The following is a 14,344-nucleotide window of genomic DNA, read 5'->3' on the forward strand; positions in this document are numbered from 1 at the left end:
CTCCGACAGCTTCTCTCAGCGGTCTCTTTGACTTCAAGTAACTCTCCTAATTCGCAGAACTTTATGTAGGTTTATAAATCCAGCCTGTCGTGCGTTAACTCTTCATGACAACTGGGTCATGGCATGTAAGCCACTCATCTTGATGTATATAAATAACGGATTTTCCCGATAGGATCAGCAGCAGTATACGACTGTGCGCTTAAGATGCTGTTGTCTACAGGTAAGGCGTGGAAAAAAAAAAGTTCAGTTGGTCTTGAATGACAGCTGTATCAAAATGAGCATAACTGTAAGATATTATTGAGTTCTTTCTCTCTATTATAGACAATATCTGATTACAGGATTAGAGTGAATATGTCACATCATATCAGTATTTAGGGGTAGTGCTAAGAAGCGATATGAAATGGACGATCACAGTTAATCAGTATTAGGAAGGTGAACAGTTTACTTAAATGTACTGAAAGGGTTCTAGAGCATTGTTCCAGTCTTTGGAATCCTTTTCATGTACGCATGATGACTAACATCGAGCGAATTCAAAGACACGTTCCTAGGCTCGTAAGAGGACGGTGTAGCCCATATAAAGTGTAACGGAAGTGCTCGGGAAAATTGTATGGAATCTTTGGGAGACCACTTTTAGTTCCCGCGAAAAACTTTTGGATACATTTAGATAACGGGTATGGAAAGTAGACTTTCCACTTACATAAAATAAGGGAAAGGCAATCACTGTAGTTGGCTGGGAGTATTAGTATAGGTACTTCCTGATAGCAAACTCACCACCTTTTACTTAATCCTCCAAATGAACCACATCCTGACCCGCAATTATTTTATTTTCGAAAGTCAAATATATAAAACAAACAAATCCGTGGTACTGAAATGGTTACTCACATGACATCATCCTGTGCTAACTCATTTATGTGATTTAGAGGCATCTTTCCCATCCAATGGAGGCTTCTTGTGCGGTTCAGGTTCATTGATTATATTTTCATGATCTGCACTCATGGGAAGGACAACCACCGCTCTTTCCCCCATAACCTCAACCGTACTCCCTTATCCGCTTCATCTTGTCCATCTTAGCTCTGCAAGCCATCACCCTAGATGTCGACTACCATCTCTCAGCTCCATAAATAGTGTGTTCATATCAAACGCACCATCCACCAACAGTACCTCCACCTTCATAGCTGTCATTCATTCCGTGTGGAAAAGTATCTTCCTTATAGTTTCGCCACCAGGGAACGTCGCATCTGCAGTGGGAAAAAAGAGTTGTCGAAATATACCGATAATCCTACAAGAGTCTTTATTGACAGACAATGTCCTATCCAGCTCATCCATAAACATGTCTCCCGTTCCATTTCCGTCTCTGACATGGGTAAACCTGTTAAACAGCTACTGAATACCACTCTCCTGATCTCCCAGTATCACCCCGGCCTTGAAAAGCTCAGTCACATCCTTCACCAAGGCTTTGACTATCTCTCGTTATGGCCTAAGATGAGGGGTATCCTACCCAAAGTCGTGCCTACCGAATAATCTTTCCCATTCCTCGTTTAATCCCTCTCCCAATCTTGCATTCCACAGGTCATTCTCTTGTAGTCGGACCAGATGCAAGACTTGTCACATACACCCACCCACAACGGAAATTTCCTACCCAATAAAAGGCAGGAATACACGTGAAATCAGCCATGTTATATATCAGCTGTGCTGCACTGTACAGCATTCTATGTGGGTATGACAAATGACCAGCTGTATGACAAACTGCAAACTTCACCATCCAGTTCCCGAACATGCTGTGCATCAAAACACAAACGAGGTTAACAGCTGCTCCACTAAGCAGCCATTAGGACGCTTACTATGAGCAAAGTTTCCTCAACTGCACAGGTGGGATTGTCTCCTGTGTATCTTTCACTCTAGCCAAGCTCCTGCTCTAAACTTCCGTTAACACGATTCCCTTAGCCTCCCCGTACCGTTTCCCTTCTCTCTTCTGTCCGCAACACCGCTGCACCGTCTGAATCGTGTACCAACTTCTCCCACGCCTGGACGCGAGAATTCTGTTTCTCTCTCTCTCTCTCTCTCTCTCTCTCTCTCTCTCTGTTCTGGCCCTCTCCCTCTCCCCCCACCCTCACCCACCACCTCTCTCCCCCCTTTCCCACCCTCTCTCTGTCTCCATTCCCTGTCTCCTTATTCATCTCCACCTTCTTGTCCTTCCCCCCATCTCGTTTTCACCCCTCTCCCTCTCTCTGTCTTACATGCTTCTACTCTCCATACTCCTTTCCTCTTGTAAATAGTCCCCACGGGTTTGCCGCCGTATCACGTAGTGAAAATTCCACAATATTTCCTCAAAGCAACTGTCCGATATCTTCAGGTGGTTCAACCTTGCTGGTGGCTAGGTACGACTGACGGTATCCGCACGTTGACGCCCCGTTTCTTAGGCGCGAAAATCACGCATGCGCAATGATGTGCATGTCCGTACCCAAACGCCCTCTGCCGAAAATCGCAGAGCGCCTCTCCTGCGCGTGCGCTGTACGTTGTGTTAACTAACGGTACTGCCAGACGCTAGTCACTAAAAAACCATACTACGACTTTGTTATGACGGGTCTGTTATCGAAAAATCTTGATTTCCGCTTCGTGATTTAATAGCAGCCAATTCAGGGTTCCGGGCTGTGCGCAGTTGAAATCTTGCATCCCTGTTAATGAGATTATTGGTTGTACGGATATGTATTGCTTCCTTGATAACGCAGTCCCAGAAAGATCATGCCGGGGATAAGACCTCCGTCTTTTCATAAATCATGCGATGTCCTGTGTTCAGACAGTTTTCCGCAATTGCCGACTTTTCCGGTTGACGAAGGCGTGTATGACGTTGATGTTCATCGTAGCATTCTTGTACTGTGCGACATATCTGGCCTATACAGGGTGGTCCATTTATCGTGACCGGGCCAAATATCTCACGAAATAAGCGTCAAACGAAAAAACTACAAAGAACGAAACTCGTCTAGCTTGAGGGGGGAAACCAGTTGGCGCTATGGTTGGCCCGCTAGATGGCGCTGCCATAGGTCAAACGGATAACAACAGCGTTTTTTAAAATAGGAACCACCATTTTTATTACATATTCGTGTAGTACGTAAAGAAATATGAATGTTTTAGATGGACCACTTTTTTCGCTTTGTGATAGATGGCGCTGTAATAGTCACAAACATATGGCTCACAATTTTAGACGAACAGTTGGTAACAGGTAGGTTTTTTAAATTAAAATACAGAACGTAGGTACGTTTGAACATTTTATTTCGGTTGTTCCAATGTGATACATGTGAACTTATCATTTCTGAGAACGCATGGTGTTACAACGTGGTTACCTGTAACTACCACATTAGTGCAATAAATGCTCAAAATGATGTTCGTCAACCACAATGCATTAGGAAATACGTGTAATGACATTCTTCTCAACAGCGAGTAGTTCGCCTTCCGTAATGTTCGCACATGCATTGACAATGCGCTGACGCATGTTGTCAGGAGTTGTCGGTGGATCACGATAGCAAATATCCTTCAACTTTCCCCACAGAAAGAAATCCGGGGACGTCAGATCAGGTGAACGTGCGGGCCATCCACCTGTCATGCATTATGCTATTCAATACCGCTTCAGCCGCACGTGAGCTATGTGGCGGACATTCCATCATGTTGGAAGTACATCGCCATTCTCTCATGCAGTGAAACATCTTGTGGTAAATCAGTATAAATTGTTCCATTTAGATTGCCATCGATAAAATGGGGGCCAATTATCCTTCCTCCCATAATGCCGCACCATACATTAACCCACCAAGGTCGCTGATGTTCCACTTGTCTCCAGCCATCGTGGATTTTCCGTTGCCCAGTAGTGCCTATTATACCGGCTTACGTTACCGCTGTTGGTGAATGACACTTCGTCGCTAAATAGAACGCGTGCAAAAAATCTGTCGTCGTCCCGTAATTTCTCTTGTGCCCCATGTCAGAACTGTACACGACGTTCAAATTCGTCTCCATGCAATTCCTGGTGCATAGAAATATGGTACGGGTGCAATCGATGTTGATGTAGCATTCTCAACACCGACGTTTTTGAGATTCCAGATTCTCGCGCAATTTGTCTGGTACTGGTGTGCGGATTAGCCGCGACAGCAGCTAAAACACTTACTTGGGCATCGTCATTTGTTGCAGGTCGTGTTTGACGTTTCACATGTGGCTGAACACTTCTTGTTTGCTTAAATAACGTAACTATCCGGCGAACGTTCCGGACACTCGGATGATGTCGTCCAGGATACCGAGTAGCATACATAGAACACGCCCGTTGGGCATTTTGATCACAATAGCCATACATCAACACGATATCGACCTTTTCCGCAATTGGTAAACGGTCCATTTTAACACGGGTAATGTATCACGAAGCAAATTACGACTATTACAGCGCCATCTATCACAAAGCGAAAAAAGTGGTCCAACTAAAACATTCATATTTCTGTACGTACTACACGAATATGTAATAAAAATGGGGGTTCCTATTTTAAAAAAACGTAGATGTTATCCGTTGGACCTATGGCAGCGCCATCTAGCGGGCCAACCATAGCGCCATCTGGTTTCCCCCTTCAAGCTAGACGAGTTTCGTTCTTTGCAGCTTTTCGTTTGATGCTTATTTCGTGAGATATTTGGCCCGGTCACTATCAATGGACCACCCTGCATATGCGGCCCCACATTGACAAGGAATCTTGTACACATCACATTTCCTGAGGACAAGATCATCCTTAACCGAACCTATTTTTGCAGATGGTTGAATAACACATTAATTCCATATCTTCCGAGGACTCCTCCGATTATTGACGGCATGGCACCAAAATATGGCAAAAAGGCCAAAGTGGTGTGTGTCTTCGTATCTTCATTATGCTCCATATATTGATCTCGGTTGGGCCTGAATGAATTAAGTATCTGTCTCTCAGAATAACCGTTTTGTCGGATCACTGTCTGCAAATGTTGTATTTCACTCGACAGGCTATCAGGATCAGATACCACATGTGCCATATGAAATAACGTACGTAACGCACTACCGTATTGTGCAGGATGATGGCAGCTTGTGGCCTGCAGATATAGATCTGTATGCGTTGGCTTGCGGTAGACACTGTGTCCCAAAGTTCTATCTGCTTTCCTTCGTACCAAAACATCAAGAAAAGTTTTTTTTTTTCACTTCCATTATGAAGTTTATATTCCGACAGAGCGAATTCATCTGTTGAAGAAACGTAGGTAGAATATCTAGTCCATGTGGCCACACCACAAATGGCTCTGAGCACTATGGGACTTAACAGCTGTGGTCATCAGTCCCCTAGAACTTAGAACTACTTAAACCTAACTAACCTAAGGACATCACACACATCCATGGTTCAAATGGCTCTGAGCACTATGGGACTCAACTGCTGAGGTCATTAGTCCCCTAGAACTTAGAACTAGTTAAACCTAACTAACCTAAGGACATCACAAACATCCATGCCCGAGGCAGGATTCGAACCTGCGACCGTAGCGGTCTTGCGGTTCCAGACTGCAGCGCCTTTAACCGCACGGCCACTTCGGCCGGCACACACATCCATGCCCGAGGTAGGATTCGAACCTGCGACCGTAGCAGTCGCGTGGTTCCGGACTGCGCGCCTAGGACCGCGAGACCACCACACCACAAATGTATCATCCAAATACCGCATAACAAAATGGTTCAAATGCCTCTGAGCACTATGGAACTTAACTTCTGAGGTAATCAGTCCCCTAGAACTTAGAACTACTTAAACCTAACTGACCTAAGAACATCACAGATATCCAAGCCCGGGACAGGATTCGAACCTGCGACCATATCGGTCGCACAGTTCCAGACTGAAGCGCCTAGAACCGCTTGGCCACACCGGCCGGCTATACCGCATAACACAAGAACATATGTGAGATTAAGAACATATGTGAGTTTGACAAATTACGTATCAAGAGGGGTAGATTTTTGAAGCAGCCTTGTATTTTATCTGAGATGCCGCGACAAACAAACCATCCCTTCGTTTGCATTTGGGCCTGCATTTACTATTGATTACCAGCAAATCAGCCTCAACAGAAAGGTGAAAATTTGTGTTTGGGGGTCTGTGTGGCTGCGTGTGAGTGTGTGAATTTCTGCTAGAAAAAGCAAAGAACTCTAAAGCTATTGTGAATACCGTTTTGTGTTACACATTTCTTTGTATTACACATCAGTGCACTATGGGTGAGCGGTTGTCTTTTCCTTGCTTTCCGTATTGTTCCATTCACGAATTTCTTTGCACTTAAATACTGTAAACCATCGGACAGAGGATCTTCCTTTCTCCTGTGGCTTTAGAATAGAGAATGAGCACAACATTTAGGAGAGACATTACACAGAAACTAGCAATAAAGAGAAAATTGTACAAGAATTCGAAGGTTTATTTAAATATACCATAGTTAAAAAGGATAAGTAATAATGAAAATTCCAGAAGTAATGACATGGGTAGTTTAATTTCACAATTTTCTTTTTATGTTTGTCCAAAATTAGACTGTAATGTTACGAATAAGAACTCATCCTTAGGTATTTTATGATGCAATAGCAGCTGAATTTGCACAAATAATCATAGAATTTGGTCCCGCCTGTTCCCGCAAACCACAAAATCTTTCGACTGATGACAAGGTCACAAAATAAAATATGACCAAGTATCCGACCAGTTGACTGTTCCACAAAGCCTAAACTGATAGTAATTAATATTTCAATAAGATAATAACACAGTGATGGTGACAGAGACGTGCAGAATCGTGTTTGGGAGTAAAAAGCAACATGAGAATAGTTCTTTGGTTTGCAAAAACAGTCGGAAATCAGTGTTATTATTTTTCTTGGAACTGTTCATTTTGTACAGTCTTGGATGTTTAATCATTGCACACCTCCTGGCAGATTAAAACTGTGTGCCGGACCGAGACTCGAACTCGGGACCTTTGCCTTTCGCGGGCAAGTGCTCTACCAACTGAGCTACCCAAGCACGACTCACGCCCCGCCCTCACAGCTTTACTTCTGCCAGTACCTCGTCTCCTACCTTCCAAACTTTACAGAAGCTCTCCTGCGAACCTTGCAGAACTGATATTGCGGAGACATGGCTTAGCCACAGCCTGGGGGATGTTTCCAGAACGAGATTTTCACTCTGCAGCGGAGTGTGCGCTGATATTAGACTTCCTGGCAGATTAAAACTGTGTGCCGGACCGAGACTCGAACTCGGGACCTTTTAATCTGCCAGGAAGTTTCATATCAGCGCACACTCCGCTGCAGAGTGAAAATCTTATTCTGGATTCCACACCTCGTCTGGATTATAGACAAAAGAAGTATAAATGTAAACTTGGCGCGGTTTGTGTTGCAGGTCAGCCGGAGGACAAGTACGAGCATGCGAGGCGTCGCTCGTTGTCGGCAGCCCATGTGGCGCGCTACGGCAGCTTCTACCTGCGACTGGGCGCCACCGGTAAGGCTGCCTTCTCATTCCTATCCTACAGCAGTCCTCCCCAGGTGGTTGATGGTTGTTGTCTATAACATGCTCTGTCTCTCTAGAAGCATCTGAAAGATAGGCCTACGTGATATAGGCTCCGGTATCAGAAAGCACGGATCAGTACAGCATTTTTACAACACGTAATTAAGGCTTAGTACATGTGAAATATACTTGTCACCGACATGGGAATTACGTGAACATGGCTAAACCGAGTACACTACCTGAAAGAATGAATGAGCAAAATGTATTGTCCTTTCTCAGTCTTAGGCTAGTGTCCCTATTCAAGCAAAAACTAGTGCTTTTAGTCAACAGAGATTGGTAACACTGAAATAAAAAAAAAATCACGATCAAGTATTGAGGTGCGATCGGGAGCAGTATCGTGCCGCAATTTACAAGGGTGGTTTTGCCTCACTTCTGGTGTTTTCTTCGGATTGTTTCACGCAAAAGACGTGTAACTTCCAGGTAGTCATATTTTAACTAAAGTTCAGTCTTGATCACAAAACTTATGTCTCAATAACATAGGTGACCGGTTTCGGTTATATTTAATATAACCATCTTCAGACCTGTGAATTAATTTTAGAAAATACTAGAAACCAATCATAAAATAACATGAAAAGTGCCTAATGACGACAAATTTTAACAAGGTAAAATAAAACTTATTATTGGGTTGTTTGGTGAAGGAGACCAGACAGCGGGGTCATCGATCTCATCGGACTAGGGAAGGAAGTCGGCCGTGCCCTGTCAAAGGAACCATCCTGGAATTTGCCTGGAGTGATTTGGGGAAATCACGGGAAACCTAAATCAGGATGGCCGGACGCGGGATTGAACCGTCACCCTCCCGAATGCGAGTCCAGTGTGCTAGCCACTGCGCCACCTCGCCCGCTATGAAATTTAGGTATCTTGTACATGATTAATGGCAGGGGTGGTCACAAGAGGTACTGTAGCATGATGACCGGGCTTCAGACGCCCACGTGATGTTAATGGCTCTGGCGCAGAGTTCTGCTCTGTGAGGTGTAGTTGACACCACAGTGACACAATGAGCTGTTACGAATCGGTTACTTTACGGATAGCTCAGAGTGAGATGCCCTGTAGCGTGCATTCCACTGACCCCAAAACCACCGTCATTTTCGGCTTCTGTGAGATCAAGCGAGTTGTCATTGGAGGGCATGATGGAGGTCAGTTCAAAAATGGCTCTGAGCACTATGGGACTCAACTTCGGAGGTCATTAGTCCCCTAGAACTTAGAACTAGTTAAACCTAACTAACCTAAGGAGATCACAAACATCCATGCCCGAGGCAGGATTCGAACCTGCGACCGTAGCGGTCTTGCGGTTCCAGACTGCAGCGCCTTTAACCGCACGGCCACTTCGGCCGGCTGGAGGTCAGTTGTCTTTTCTAAAGAAAGGCTGTTGCTGCCTCGGTGCCAGTGATAATCGTGTGTTGGTTACAAGGTGGTCAGTTGAGTGCCTGCAAAATGGTTCAAATGGCTGTGAGCACTATGGGACTTAACATCTGAGGTCATCAGTCCCCTAGAACTTAGAACTACTTAAACCTAACTAACCTAAGGACATCACACACATCCATGTCCGAGGCAGGATTCGAACCTGTGACCGTAGCGGTCGCGCAGTTCCAGACTCAAGCGCCTAGAACCGCTCGGCCACACCGGCCGGCTTGAGGGCCTGCAACCAATCTGGCTGCGTGCTGGATACACTGGACCTACACCTGAAGTTATGGCCTGGGGTCCGATTTCGTGTGACAGCAGCAGCACTCCCGTAGTTATCTCACGCACCCTGATTGCAAATTTGTACGTCGATCTGGTGATTTGGTCTGTTGTGCTGCCATTCATGAACAACGTTCCAGGGGGTGTTTACCAAATGCTTGACCACATATCACTGTTTAACCCAACAAACTCTACAGAATATCGGCATGTTGCCCTGGCTGCTCGATAGATCTGTCTCCAACCGAGCACATATAGGACATTATCGGACGACAACTCCAGCGTCATCCACAACCAGAATTAACCGTCCCTGCATTGACCGAACAAATGCAACAGGCATGGAACTCGATCCCACAAACTGAAATCCGGCAACAGCACAACACAATGCATGAACTTTTGCACGCTCGTATTTAAGATTCCGGCGGTTACACTGTTTGTTAATGCACCAAAATTTTACATTTGTAGTGTCTTATCTCGCGCTTACGTTAACTTGTGATCTTGCAGTGTTAATCACTCAAATATTACCTAAACAAAAATATTCTCGAAATTTCATTGCTCTATATTAATTATTTTTTGGTGTAGCCATGTTTTTCCGTCAGTGTGTATATGGCGTAATAGGTATTGAAATGTCCCCTTAGAAAAGGTTTATGAATGACTGTGCTGGTAAACTTCTACGTTATTTCATTTTTAAACAGCTGAGCAGAACTGAATGTATTCAGACATTTCGCCCTTTACTTATTCTGATCAACACTAAACTGGCACACAATTTTTTAGCGCAACGCAATCTGACTTTCAATAATCCCTACAAAAGAATGACCGTAACTAACAATAACCTATACCTTTCATGAATCACTTACCTCACAAAAATCTTCGTTACTCGAACTACTGCAAAACAGCGAGCGCCAATACTGCCAGCTAAATAAAAGATTCTAACTACTGAAGGCACTAACTACTGATAGGCATAGTTAGCAAATGAAAGATTTTGATAGAGAACAAACAATGTATTTACCTGAATAGTGTTCAAAAGTCATAATATATATATATATATATCAGTTCATGACATCCAGTCTTGCAAATGTACTGTCTCTGATGGACACACGTCCAGATCATCCGCTCTCAAAACTCCGCCATCTCTCTCCCCACATCCAAGACTGCTGGCGGCTCACCTCCAACTGCGCAACGCTACGCGCTGTTAACAGCCAACTGCCCAACACTACAATAGCAAATTCCAACAATGCCACCCAGCCACGGACTTCATACAGCACAGTCAGTGATTTTCATACAGAGCGCTACGTGGTGTTACCAACATAAAAACCTAAACAGCCTACTTACAGTATCAGTGCAGATATTTTTACGTGTGGTGCCGTAATACGTACACACACCAGTGTGATAGCTGTTATTTTCTCTGCATCTAAGAGTATTACCCCAATCGAATCACATAATTTAGTATCTGATGTTTGCTGCATGGTCATAACTGCACCAATAAGTGGACTGCATCTGTCAGTATAGGCTAGCCGTTTTGCGTCCACAGATCCACCCTTCAGAATCTGACCTGCCACTCAGGGGAATGTAAGCATTAATAGTTTGCCCTTGCCAAATGTACTTGGAGATATCAAGCAACCTAAAAATAAACAACTTTTAATAGCTATAATTATTATTCCGCAAATGGCGTCAATATTGAAGTAATGTTTTTCAGTGCACCTGTGTAACTTTTCCTTATTCTTAAAGGGAAATAGAGCAAAGGGCTGGCATAGGATGGTAAGGTGAAACATAGGTAAATGAAGCTTTAGCAGATCGGTCAAGAACTTTTCGAGATGTTTGCTAACAACGTTAAACATTGACTTATCTTAGTATAATAGTAGAGATTCTAAATATATATTTATAAAGGATACAGAGAGGGGTCCAGGAAAATGTAGACACTCGTTGATAGTTAATATCTTTGGAACTATGTAACATATCATTGCAATTTTGTGCGGTAGCGTAGTCCATTGTTTTCTTAACAGATCTTGACGTACGTTTTCCAGCAGATGAGAGTGCAGCAATGAATGAAGTAAGACTGTCGTTTGAGCAACGCTAGGTCTTATTTAAGTGGTACCGGAAGTACAAAAACATGATGGAGGTACAACGGCAATAGTGTAATGTGTACAGAACTCAGCCACCAGCACATACAACAATTTATCGAATTTCGGATACGTTTGAAGTCAACGGTACTATTCAGGATGTGCGTAAGGTAGGTCTGGCTTCCAGCGTCGGTGTGATGCAAAATTTCACTAGGTGACTTCAAAAATCTGTGGAGCAGAGAGCGAGGTAAGCCGATAAAGCGTACTACGAAGGCTGCAAAGCTGCACGCTATGAACGACGACGACCCGGATCCAAGGATAGAGTAACGCGAGTAGTTTGAAGGGATGTTTCGTGAGAATGAACGGTTTGCTGGGTGATTATCTAGACTGACGAGGCACTGTTGAAACTGAGCAGTAGTGTAAACCGCCACAGCTGTGTGTACTGTGTTCCTGAAAATCGTCACGTGAATGTGGACAATCATGTTAATCTGCCGGGTGTTAATGTGTGGTGTGGTCTACCATCGCGCGGTTTGATTGGCCCATTCTTCTTTCAAGGTAGACTTGCGAAGTGTATCTTCATATGCTGCAAACATGGATTTTACTTGCCATCCGAAAGATCTTTGGAAATGAAATATGTTACCTGTAACTCGATGGCGCTCCGCCTCACTACCAAAAAGACGTGAGAGCCTACTTTAATAAAAATCTACCTGGACGATGGATACGTCGCAGAGGGGCAGTTGAGTACCCACCACTGTCTCCTGACCTTTCGTCTCTTCTATCTATAGGGGAGCTGGAGAAGTGAAGTTTATCAACAGTAGCCAGCTACACTGAACGAGCCATGGGAAACCATAGAGGCGCCCTGCGCGATTATCACTCCGTAGTTCGCACAACAGTTCGGCGCCATCGATGTTGTTTAGCTTCTAATGGGTAACACTTGGAAAACATAAAATAAATTTCCCCCTGTGTAAGAACTGTAACAGTATTTCATTTTGTTCTATTAACATTGACTATAAAAGAGTATCTACATTTTCCTGGACATCTATGGGTATTAAAAAAATGCACTACTGGCCATTAAAATTGCTACATCACGCAGATGTGCTACAGACGCGAAATTTAACCGACAGGGAGAAGATGCTGTGATATGCAAATGATTAGCTTTTCAAAGCATTCGCACAAGATTGGCGCTGGTGGCGACACCTACAACGTGCTGACATCAGGAAAGTTACAAACCGATTTCTCATATACAAACAGCAGTTGACCGGCGTTGCCTGGTGAAACGTGGTTGTGATGCCTCGTGTAAGGAGGAGAAATGCGTAACATCACGTTTCCGATTTTGATAAAGGTCGGATTGTAGCCTATCGCGATTGCGGTTTATCTTATCGCGACATTGCTGCTCGCGTTGGTCGAGATCCAATGACTGTTAGCAGAATATGGAATCGGTGGGTTCAGGGGGGTAATACGGAACGCCGTGCTGGATCGCAACGGCCTCGTATCACTAGCAGTCAAGATGACAGGCATCTTATCCGCATGGCTGTAACGGATCGTGCAGCCACGTATCGATCCCTGAGTCAACAGATGGGGACGTTGCAAGACAACAATCATGTGCACGAACAGTTCGACGACGTTTGCAGCAGCACGGCCTATCAGCTCGGATACCCTTGACGCTGCATTACAGACGGGAGCGACTGCGATGGTGTACTCACCGACGAACCTGGGTGCACAAATGGCAAAACGTCATTTTTTTCGGATGAATCCAGGTTCTGTTTACAGCATCATGATGGTCGCATCCGTGTTTTGCGACATCGCGGTAAACGCACATTGGAAGCGTGTATTCGTCATCGCCATACTAATGTATCATCCGGCGTGATGGTATGGGGTGCCACTGGTTACACGTCTCGGTCACCTCTTGTTCGCATTGACGGCACTTTGAACAGTGGACGTTACATTTCAGATGTGTTACGACCCGTGGCTCTACCCTACATTTGATCCCTGTGAAACTCTACATTTCCGCAGGATAATGCACGACCGCATTTTGTAGGTCCTGTACGGGCCTTTCTGGATACAGAACATGTTCGACTGCTGCTGCCCTGGCGACCACATTCTCCAGATCTCTCACCAATTGAAAACGCCTGGTCTATGGTGGCCGAGCAACTGGCTCGTCACAATACGCCAGTCACTACTCTTGATGAACTGTGGTATCGTGTTGAAGCTGCATTGGCTGCTGTACCTGTACACGCCACCCAAGCTCTGTTTGACTCAATGCCCAGGCGTATCAAGGGCGTTATTACGGCCAGAGGTGGTTGTTCTGGGTACTGATTTCTCAGGATGTATGCACCCAAATTGCGTGAAAATGTAATCACATGCCAGTTCTAGTATAATATATTTGTCCAATGAATACCCGTTTATTATCTCCATTTCTTCTTGGTGTAGCAATTTTAATGGCCAGTAGTGTATGTAGACTGTGTCTGTCCGACAGTTTATTAGAGTATCATATAGAAATCTGATGTAAACCTGTCAAGTATATTTCGAGATTCCTGGTAAGAACGTTAAACTACGTCTTATCTTTATATAGTAGTATAGCATTCTCATTTGTGAGAGTGTAGTGTTCATTCGTTATTACCGCTCTGCCACTGTTATGGTGGGCGTTTGCCTTAGCACAGTGCTGACTGCACCTGACGTGCAGACACTGATAAGCTGCTGCCCCTGTCCGCAGCGTTCGGCATCGGCAGCATGGTGTACTCGGGGCTGGAGTTCGGCCAGTTCTTCGAGCTGAACGACGACACCGACTGCGCCAACGTGCTGCAGGCCGTGACGCCAGCCGCGCGCATGCTGCTGACTCTGCTGCAGATGCAGTTCATCTTCATGAACAGCAAGGTGCGTAGCCCCGGCCGGCTGGCGTAACGTAATGTTATTTAGTGTGCGAATTCTGTAACGTATAACTATTCCTACTTATTGAAGTGTCAATTACATTAAGTTGGTGCTAAATTCGTAGCGTTTTTATTTTTCATGTTGCTATTCTGATTGCTGTGGTTACACTCACCGATTCTAATCATTTATTTA

At 44.6% G+C, this 14,344-nt stretch overlaps 1 protein-coding gene across 1 annotated transcript in view; it reads left to right on the top strand.

Annotated features, from left to right (window-relative positions):
- The window catches only part of LOC126474741 (proton channel OtopLc-like), a 133,245-nt gene that overhangs the window by 29,961 nt on the left and 88,940 nt on the right, over positions 1-14,344 (top strand). The window contains exons 6-7 of the mRNA XM_050102217.1: positions 7,386-7,484; positions 13,998-14,158. Coding sequence (XP_049958174.1) covers positions 7,386-7,484; positions 13,998-14,158 — 260 coding nt within the window. The remainder of the gene's footprint in view (positions 1-7,385; positions 7,485-13,997; positions 14,159-14,344) is intronic.

The sequence above is a fragment of the Schistocerca serialis genome, chromosome 4 (genome assembly GCF_023864345.2).
Source record: "Schistocerca serialis cubense isolate TAMUIC-IGC-003099 chromosome 4, iqSchSeri2.2, whole genome shotgun sequence".
Lineage (NCBI taxonomy): Eukaryota > Metazoa > Arthropoda > Insecta > Orthoptera > Acrididae > Schistocerca > Schistocerca serialis.